Raw genomic sequence first — 10,489 nt, 5'->3', positions numbered from 1 at the left:
ATCAAATGAAATCATAACCACAGTCTTTGCATCATGTGATTGTGCCTGTGTCACTGTCCACCTCATGGGAACTACATTTTGTAAGGTATGACAATAGACCCATTCATCCGAAGGCGCTGTATGTTTTTCATCTTGTTCTTTCAGTTGGATGTTTGAGCGTCACTGTGCAGAATGATGTATGTGCAGAATTAGACACTGGAAGCCTCTTCATATTCATTTGCTGAAAGTGGCAAGTTTAGATTTTTAGGAGCTGGCCTATGAGCATGATTTGTGACATTGTGGAAGCCCATCATGTGGTGTGGAAACTTGAAACCTCCAGTGTACATATAGTAGTAGGAGACTTTAAGCTTTTTAATTTATTTTTTGCCATTGTTATTAGACATGGACAATAGAGATGACAGGAAATGAGGTGAGAGGGATAGAGTATGACATGCAACAAAGGTCTGCTGCTGGATTTGACCCACAGACATCGTGCATATGTGGCATGCGTCTTAACCAGTGGGCTACCAGAGCACACCCAGCAGTTAAAGTTTTGAAATGAAACATATTTGCATATTCATAGATTCTCAATTTTTAATGAAGGAGAAAAAGTAGATGTCATGTTAAGGATTTTAATGTTGAATAACCGTATTGGACACACATTATTGTTCCAAGCAGAGTATTTTCTAAATGTGATCCTCATGGTGGCGATAATATTAAGAGGGAAAGTCGAGGGATCACACAAGTCAGATGTAGGACCATAAATGTCTGAGTCAGTTCATCTTGTATGATGAGATATTTCACAAAAATGGACTAATGGAAAAAAAACTAATTGTCATCCTTAGAGCCCGGCATGGCTCTTAATTTGTCACTTCCCACAGTGCTTAAACGCACCACCAGTACTGCAACAGAAACGCCCTGATGGGTGGGCCCAGACAAAGCCTCTCCCAACAAACCCCGTCCATAAACCGCCATTAGTAACAGTATCGTGCGGGATCTGTGCCTTGTACAACTTCTGTCTTAATGTTGTACATATAGTGAAGGGTTTACTCTGCCGGGATGTGACAGTAAAGTATCGATCAATTATAATCATATCGTGCGCTTAATTGGTCAAAGACGGCACATTTGTTTGACACTGGATTCGGTTTTACATATTAAATCACGTCAGATGATGAGAGTGTTGCTGTTGCTAAGTGCCTGTGTTTGTTTGGGTGAGTGTGAAAATTATTAATTCGCTCTTAAACTGCTAGTATGACTGTATCTTGGTGCCCTGATTGTACGACTACACCTGTGGCATAGGCCAAAGCGGTCGCCTAGGGCTATGCATTTTTGGAAATGCATAGACTACAAGTTCTCCCTTCTTAATGTTTTTTCTGCGTTTTTGCCCCATTACTTTGCAGATTTTTTATCTGATTTGATTTTCCAAAGCCTTACTGTTCAGTCAGTTTTCGCACGACAGCCACAAAACTTCACCTGCTACCTCAGGCAGTGCCACCAAACACTCCCCCTACTTGCCTTTATGTCTGGAGGACTGGGAGGACTTTTTCTGGGCTGGAGGTACCATTGTGGCAATTGATTTTAGCATTATAAAAATAAATAGGATACAGTAGATGCCTACCTGTCAGACAAGAAAACAGCTTTGATGACGGACTCTATCCTCTTTTTCTGCTTTTCTGCGGTGTGTGACCCCTCTTTTACACACATCTCTGCAAATCTCCAAGTAGTAAAGGAGGCAACCCCTGGTCCATTTACTGCATCATCACATGGCCTAGACTCGGTGTCATCTCTATTATCACTCATGGTCAAGTCCAGTTCTGATTTTATTGTTGTTTGTACTAATGACTGTTCTCACATTGCAGCACTTTATATTTTCTAAATAGCCCATTTTAGACATTTTATATGGTCTCTGAAGCAGCATAAATCATTATGAAGGGGATAGGCTACATTTTTTTCTCCACTGGGGATAAAATAACTCAGCAGAGGCAGGGATATATACTTTGACTGGATATGTGCATCTTTTGAAAAAATATTTCTTGTTTCCTATTCACACATTTGTGAGATTTCTTTTACATTTTACATTTATATATTTTATATACCCACTGTATATAACATGATATATAGGATGTAAGATCTGGAAAAATATCAGCATCTTCAGATCTTTTACTCTAAAAATAGCAATACCACAATGAAAGAAATTCTCAATTACAAGTAAAAGTCCTGCAATCAAAATCTTACTCAAGTAAGTGTATTGTCAGCAAAATGTACTTTAAGTATCAAAAGTAAAACTACTCATTATGCAAAGTGACCCAATTTAGTGTTATGTTTATCATACAAGTATATATATATATATTTTATTTGAGTATTAAAACAGATTAATATATGTGTTACATGTTAGCAGCATTTTTATGCTGTCATGGTAAAACACCTAATACTGTTGAATAGTCTAATCTATAACAACCCATATTTTATGAACTGATCATATGTTTTACATGTAAAATATTGAAAAGTAACCAGTATCTACAGCTGTGAAATAAATGAAATGGAGTAAAAAGTACAACTTTTACCTCTGCAATTTAGTGGAGTATAAAGTAACACAAAATGGAAATACTAAAGTAAAGTACAATTACCTCAAAATTGTACTTACAGTACATGAGTAAATGTTACATTCCACCACTAAAATATGTAAAGGATCAAAGGATGTCTGGGAATGCTGGCAAGTGTCCGACCTCTTCAACATACATTCACCAGGTTTGTATTCAAGTGTGTGTTTGTTTCTGTTTCCTCTCTAGGCCTCGCAGATGGCCGTTATGTTGAGGAACAGTATGGGAAGATGTTCAGGTGGATGATGCCTGAAGACACTCGGTCACTAGAGTTCACCCCCAAGGGCAACTCAGAGGTGACAGTCTTGTGGACACGTCATGTCAAGAAGGGGATGGATCCGGCATTTTCAGCCTTAGACCACAAGCCGCTGAAGGGGATAGTAGATCTCTACTGGGGGTTTATATGTTGCTACTACGAGCTGAGTTATTTAACCCTGGAAGACAGTGGCCTCTACACAATGAGAGACAAAGATAAGAAACTGCTGCGTAATGTGACCATTGAGGTAATAGGTGAGGATCCTTCTTATGCTCATTCTATTTCATTTCCTTTCCTGGATCTGACACTATGGCTGTCAATTGTTTCTTGGATTTTTGGTTTTAAAGGACAAGTTCACAGTTTTTCAAGTCCATCCTAAAACAACAGTCAGGTGCCCATATGAACACTGAAAGAGGTTTTCCTCGCTGTAATCATTCCTCCTGTTCATACTGGCTATTAAAAGATCCCCTTCAAATGTGCTTTCAGTGTAATTGATGGGGGAAAATCCACAGTCCTTGTTCTGAGCAACAATGTATTTAAAAGTTTATCTGACGCTAATATGAAGCTTCACTAGTCTGACTTAGTCATATCAAGTGGATATCTGCCACATCTACAGCCTTTTTACCATTAAATTCCCTCTTTGTGTTTCCTCAGACAGTGTTTCCCTGTTGAGCTGCAGTGGAAGTAAAGTAACAAAAGGAGGGACTTTGGCGCTAAAAAGACTGTAACACTGAAAGATATCTACTTGATTTGACTTTATTTAGACAGCTGAAGCTTCATGTTAGCTTCAGATTAAGTTTTAAATGCATTTAGCACAGAAGGAGGCATGTCGATTTTGGCCCCCATCACCTACACTGTAAGTGCATTTACTGATGTTAGCCTCATACTTACCATACAGACATGAGAGTGGTATCAATATTCTCAAAACACCCCAAGATCTCAATTTCTTTAAGTTGACTAAAGCTGCCATGCTATGTGAAAAAAACCTTGAAACTTACAACCCCAGTCAAGACTGCAGTGTGTTTGATACAGGTTTTGGGTGGAGAAGCACTTTAAGGTCTTCTGTCTTGTGCATTCTCTTTTCCAGCAAACACAAGGTCCTATGAACTGAGTCCTGGACAAAGGCTTGGCGTCACTTTTGATCTTACATGGGACTCCTGCAACATTTACTTCATCCCAGAAAGTGACCCCAACGTGAAAGGGTTTGAGACTGAGATAGTTCGTCAAGGCAGGCTAGAGAGGAAGGACTTGGATAAAGTTAATTGCGGTGGGTTTCAGCTGTCACAGCCATGTGGGATTTTGATTGAGCGCTTCCAAAGTTCATGTGTTGGACGCTTCGAGGTCAGAGATCAGAATGACATCACGATCTTCGTGGCATCACTGGAAGTGAAGCATAGGGTAGACCCTAAGACGACCACCAAAGGTAAGAAGCCAAACACTCCTCACCCCTGCTAAATCCCCCATGACCACTAGATGGAACTAATTTTAATTTCAGCTCTTTTCTTGGATGGTAATGGCCTTGCTAATCTTTGAATAGCATCGAAATCATTTCACTGGTGGGAGGAAATCAAAAGAAGTGGTTTTGAGGTAAGTTGATATAATATTTTTACAGTGCAAAATAAGCCTCTGGGGATTTTAAAAGGACAAACTTTTTTACTGTTAATATGAGAATCATCTGGAGGGTGATCCATTAGTTTGAACAAAAAATAACAAATATTTTTTTGTAATATGTGAAAGTGTAAGAGTAGGATTTTGTAGAATATCCTCTATACAAGATCATACCAGACCATTTCGTAGCACTGCATTTGGGCAGTCAGCATTCTCTCTAAAAGCTACAACTCAGTGGAATGCCTTACCTGACGATATGAAGAGCTGCAGTTACATCAGTACGTTTAAAACCAAATTAAAAAGTCTTTTAAAGCTACTCAGCTCTGTAACCACTGACTCTACATTTTCTCTCATGGTCTTCTCATGAACACAAATAATCTTGCTTTTAATTTGACAAGCTTACATTTTTAATTCCTAGTTGACATTGTGGCTGTATGTGATGTGTGACTGTGTATAGCTTTGTATTTTGTATTATGTATCCTGTATGTTTTTTGCTTTGTACTGTTTTTTATTGTTCTGTTATATTTTTTAGTTGTGACCAGCCGAAGGGATTGCAGATGAAAATTAGTTATAAACTAATTCTGGTACAGTACATCAAAGGGTAACATTTATGTTTAACACTGTACATGGTCCCAATAAATAAATAAGACATAAAGACAAATGTATTATTATCAGTCTAAGAGACTAACTAGCTGACTTTATGATACAATAATAACATAGCTAGCAATAATAGCTTGCTGTAGTACTACCTAGCTAGTTGAATTCTTCGCTGTAGGCGAAGCATCCGCGGTGATGTGAAAAATTGTAGCCTGTGTACAGATGTGGTTGTGTGTGTGTGTGTGTGTGTGTGTGTGTGTTAGGGGTGGAGACAAATCTGGATACGGAATTCAGAAAACCACAAATAATGGGTTTTTACAAGTATGTATTTTGAACAAATATTTTAGAAATGATCAGTTTTTAGAAAGAAAAAAAAAGCTTTGTCGGTACCGTGACAAGCCGATGAAGAGGCCAGGCCAAATTCATCTGGGGAAAACGGCTGTGTTCTCTGAAGTCTTTGAAAATGATCTGGTGTGCCACATCCAACATATGGAGAGATCTCCCTTAGGTCTAACGTCATGGGATGTACGGAAACTGGCCTATGACTTGGCTACAAGGATGGGGATCCAACACCCATTTAATGATGCCAAAAAAGTGGTTCGGACACAAGCTCATAACTTGAAGCTCAAGATGGATTCTCACATGATCTTGTGAATCCAGCTGCTCACAAGTTAAGGTTCTTAGCATTCAGAAATCTATGCCTTTCTGTCCACACCCCACAGGCCACTAGCCTTGCCCAGGCAGTAGGCTTCAATAAAGTAAAAGTGGGTGAATATTTTGATGTTTATGAAAACATGCTTCAGAAACTGAACAAGATATTTCCCACCTAGTTGTGGAACATGGATCAGATAGGAGTCCAAAACATCCAGCAACCCAGTCTGTGGTTGCAACAAAAGGGGCTCAACAAGTCAGGAGGATGACAAACGCTAAGAGAGGATTTAATGTCACTGCTTTGTGCACGATGAAAGCTGCAGGGCATTTGCTCCTCCGATGTTTATCTTCCTGAGAAAGAGAATGACCGAGATCCATATGAGAGGGGCACCTCCTGGATCTGTGGGAAGAGTTTCAGATTGACTCGACGGCAACCTATTTGTGGAGTGGCTCACCCATTTTGCAAAGAACGTGAACGCCAGCAAGAATGATCCACACATCCTCATACTTGATGTGAACCACCCACATAAAACCTTAGAGGCTGTTAATCTGGCAAGACATCTTGGCATAATCATGATTTCACTACTGCCTCACTGCGGCCTTAAAATGAAGCCCCTCGACAGGATCTTTTTCAGAATCCTGAAGATGAGCTACAGCAAAGTGGCCGACTGATGGAAGACCAAAAACCTGGAAAGAGGATTAACATCTATGAAATTACTGGCGTTCTTGGTAAAGCTTACCGCCAGGCTGCCAGTTTGGGAAAAGGAATGAAAGGGTTCAGGGCCTGTGGTCTTATGCCATGTAACAGGGACATTTTTGGAGAAGAGGACTTGATCCAGAACCTGCCCTACAGCCTGCTCCACACACCTACTCCCACCAGGCTGCTTGAGAGTCCAGTCATGGTAAGACAACCAAAGTGTCTTATAATATTTCAAAGGCTACATGTTTTATCAACAGTGCTATTTATAAAGTTCAACACTGTTTTCTGTCCATGTCAAGTCTCATCCCGGCACTTTCACCTCAGCCAAAGCTACAGCAGGCAAGGCTCAGAAAAAGGAAGGCTGAGTCAGCAGCAGTGATTACAGCCGCACCTACAGGAGAGATCTGGAGGAGAAGGCAAGTGTCAAGAAAATTGTGAAAAAGCCCCAAGAAAATAAGGAGATCAAGTGAAGAAGAAGACCCAGGAAGATGAGGATGCTGACTGTCTGTACTGCACTGAGCTGTTCTCATATTGTGGTGTGAAAACTTTATGAAATGGTCTCATGAGGAATGAAGCAATGCAACAGAGGCAGGTTTCTGCTGTGAGTCCTGTTTGGAAATTTAATTTTTGTTGTGCTTTGCTGATTTAAATGGCGTTTTTTAGGCCTGATTGTTAAATTGTTTCTCTGATTTGGAATGACAGTTTTTTGGTTTGTTCACATCAAAATGAAATTTTAATAGTTGTTTTATTGATTTGAAAATATTGACAATAATCCTGCTAGTCACATAATTTTAATGATTTGTTCACACTTGCATGTTTTTTTTACGTAACAATATTATTTATGTCAGTAATTTAAATATTGATGATAATAAACTTATATATATTTAAACAAATCTCTCCAATTGTGATTTGTCCTAGGCCCATCAATTTGAAATTAATTGGCAATAATCAAACCATTCTAAACACAATTAAAAGTAAGTTCATTATGCAGTTCAAGTAAGAGCAATGTCAATAAAGTTAAATGTTATGCATGAAAACCAAGTCTATATATCAAAATTACTCATGAGGGAAGATGCCCCCCAGGTGTTCTTACCCTGGTGGGGGAGAATCTTCCCCGAGTTGTGGGGTAAGATGCCCCTTTACAAGACTTTAAGTTTAGGTTTATAATAACAAAGTTGTAGTCTGTTATGATTTAATTACTCTCTGAATGTGTTTATGTAAGCATACGTCTTGTCAACATATTATATTGATATTCAGATTGTATATATTTTAAAAGAAAATAGACATTGTTCTTAAGGGGGGCGTCTTACCTCGTTTTACCCCCAAATGTATTTTAAAATCAGTGCCAAATGTGTTTTTTTTAAATTATCGGCTCTGCATAAGAAAAACCTTATTTTTAGCTTCTGTTGTTTGCCTTTAGGTTTTGGTTTATCCAAAGTGGTTTCAAAAGTTTTCACAAGGGTTTATATAATTTCTCAGTTTTTAAATGATCAATCATTTGGTCTGTAAGTCTATAAATTGTGGTAAGGTGACATCTTTTCTTTTTGTCCAAGATAAGATATTCAGTTTGCAATGATATAAATCAGGGACAATTTAAGACATTTCTGTTGATGATACATTTTCTAACCATCGTCTAATCAATTAATCGACTCATTGTTTCACCACTAGGGACTCGCGGTGATACTACAGTTGGTATTATTGCTGCTGTTTCTCTCTTTGGGACATTTTTCTGCGGTTGCTTGAAGAAATGCTGTGGGGAGAGCTCCTCCAGAGTGATTTTAAGTGTATTTTAAAATCAGTGCCAAATGTGTTTTTCATTATTGCCTTGGCATAAGAAAAACCTTATTTTTAGCTTCTTTTGTTTGTTTTTAGGTCCATTTTCTCAGCAATGATTCTTAGCAATCATTTGGTCTGCAAGTCTATAAATAAGTGACATCTTTCTCCTTTTTTTCCAAGATAAGATAATTCAGTTTACAATGATATGAATCAGGGACAATTTCAGACATTGCTGCAAATTACACATTGATTAATTGTTGATTATACATTTTCTAACTATTGACTAATCAGTTAATCAACTCATTGTTTCACCACTAGGGCTTCGCCGTGAAACTGTAGCTGCTATTGCCAGTGGTGTTTTTTTCTTTTTGTCGTCTTGCTGCGGTTGCTTGAAGAAATGCTGTGGGGTGAGCTCCTCCAGAGAGGACGATTGTGAGACTGAAGGGGCTGCAGGTACACAATCCGACTGACGATGTGCCACCTTCTTATTCTGAGGTATGACCTGCTGCACGTTAGTCTGAGCATGCACACACATATACTCACACACTTTCTTCAGAGAAATTGCAGAGATAAAGTATCATACATAGTTGCAACACTTTACATACCATTTCCCAAAACACCAAAAAATATGAGTGTACCATTTAAATGATCCACACTTTCTTCAACATATCTGACATCATGTAACTTCTTTGTCTCTCAGATTTTAAAACCACTTTTGCCATGATTTGGCCACTCATCACCCCCTGCTTCTCTTTTTGTTTTGAAGTATTTTTTTCTTTTATGTAAAAGAAGAAGAATGTTTTAAGTTATGTTTTACTTTGGTTCCTCAGTTGTTCCACTATTTGCCATTTTTAGGAAACAAAACTATATGTTCTTCTTAAAATAATCAATAAAATACAATTGTGTCAACACTGAGATACCAGCTGACAAAATCTCACCACAAAGTCCATTTAGTAGCTCTTCCGGAGCTCTCGACTGTATCACAGAATGCAATAATGAACATTAAACTTCCTAAAGGTTGCAGTATCAAAACATCTGTGGTAATAATTTGACATTAATATTCTCCATGTTGCACCAACAATAACAACAGTTATCTGTATTTTAGACTTAATTCAGCCGGATCTGCATTAAAATTAGAGCTTGCTGATGATTCTCTGATACACAATGACATGTCGGTCTTTTTCTCTCCAGGTTGTGGCTTCAGCAGAGCAGGCAGTTGTTCCATCTGCCCCCGTCTACTCTGACGTTGAGCCGCGGTTTGAGCTGAAGGGGATGACCTTTCCCTCAGACTCAGCCAATGTTTATACCTCAGACAAACTCAACTTCCTCTGAAGGCCTTATTTTGATGGGTATCCTTGTTGTAATATTTGGTGCTTGCATTATACATTCTAGTGTGGATTATGAATGATGAGCTGTAGATGTTACATTGATATATACTGTAGCTATTTCAGAAACATGTTCATTTACTCAGGCAAGTCACACACATTTCTAAATGTTTTAAAGAGAGTGATTGTTTGACATCTACCAAAAATATGAAATGCACCAGTTGCCTTTTCGCCCTGCATGTATCCACTGGAGAGTGGCACCAACGCCTTAACACCGCTGCACTGCGATCAGTTAACGTAATTGTGTCAATACATTTTCTGTTATTACACTTTTACTTTTACACACAAGCAGTAAACTGATTACAGTTGCAATGTGCCTATTTTGCATGTGTCTCCATTTTATCAGTCACTCTCACATGTACACTTCCTCCTTTTTGGAGCTTTAATGATTATTTATGAAGTAGATGTTTTTAATATATTTGTTTTAATGTTTTGGAACTCATGTTAGAGTTTATGACTGTTGTGTAAATATGGTTTTCTGTTGAAACACTAACAAACCTTTATCATTTTTATTAGTCAGACAAAACAGGAAAGGAGGAGGGATTGCAGCCATTTTCTCTACACAGTTTGTGTGTAATGACATTGACCTGAGTGAATTTACATCATTCGATGTTGCTCTTGAGCTCAAAGCAGAATTATTAGTATTCATTATTACATTATATCGGCCACCAAGATATTCATCACTATTTCTACAGGAATTCTGAGAGCTGATCTCACTTAGTATCAATAGACATGATCGATTAATCCTGAATGGAGACCTGAATATTCATATTAATAAAAAGAATGACTCCAAAGCCATGGAGCTTGTAAATTTACTGGACAGCTTTGAACTCACCTAACATGTAAATAAAGCCACTCATCAGCATGGTAACACTCTAGACTTAGTAATAACAACAGGTTTAAACATTGATAGTGTTTCAGTATTACCACTTTCTGA

The 10,489-nt window shown here is 38.3% G+C and overlaps 1 protein-coding gene across 2 annotated transcripts; it reads left to right on the top strand.

Annotated features, from left to right (window-relative positions):
• Positions 1 to 946: 946 nt before the first annotated feature.
• On the top strand, positions 947 to 9,868 carry LOC121901316. Of its 2 annotated transcripts, XM_042418033.1 has the most exons (5): positions 947 to 1,190; positions 2,769 to 3,089; positions 3,923 to 4,258; positions 8,486 to 8,662; positions 9,359 to 9,868. In XM_042418033.1, the coding sequence occupies exons 1-4, from the start codon at positions 1,148 to 1,150 to the stop codon at positions 8,635 to 8,637; spliced, it is 852 nt and encodes a 283-aa protein (XP_042273967.1). In that variant the 5' UTR covers positions 947 to 1,147; the 3' UTR covers positions 8,638 to 8,662; positions 9,359 to 9,868. The 2 variants fall into 2 exon arrangements, with proteins under 2 accessions (XP_042273967.1, XP_042273968.1); XM_042418034.1 differs by lacking the exons at positions 8,486 to 8,662; positions 9,359 to 9,868 and adding an exon at positions 4,373 to 4,691.
• Positions 9,869 to 10,489: the final 621 nt, after the last annotated feature.

This window comes from Thunnus maccoyii, chromosome 8, assembly GCF_910596095.1.
Source record: "Thunnus maccoyii chromosome 8, fThuMac1.1, whole genome shotgun sequence".
NCBI classification, from domain to species: domain Eukaryota; kingdom Metazoa; phylum Chordata; class Actinopteri; order Scombriformes; family Scombridae; genus Thunnus; species Thunnus maccoyii.
Note: the sequence above shows the minus strand (reverse complement) of the source record. Positions and strands in the feature narration are given on the sequence as shown.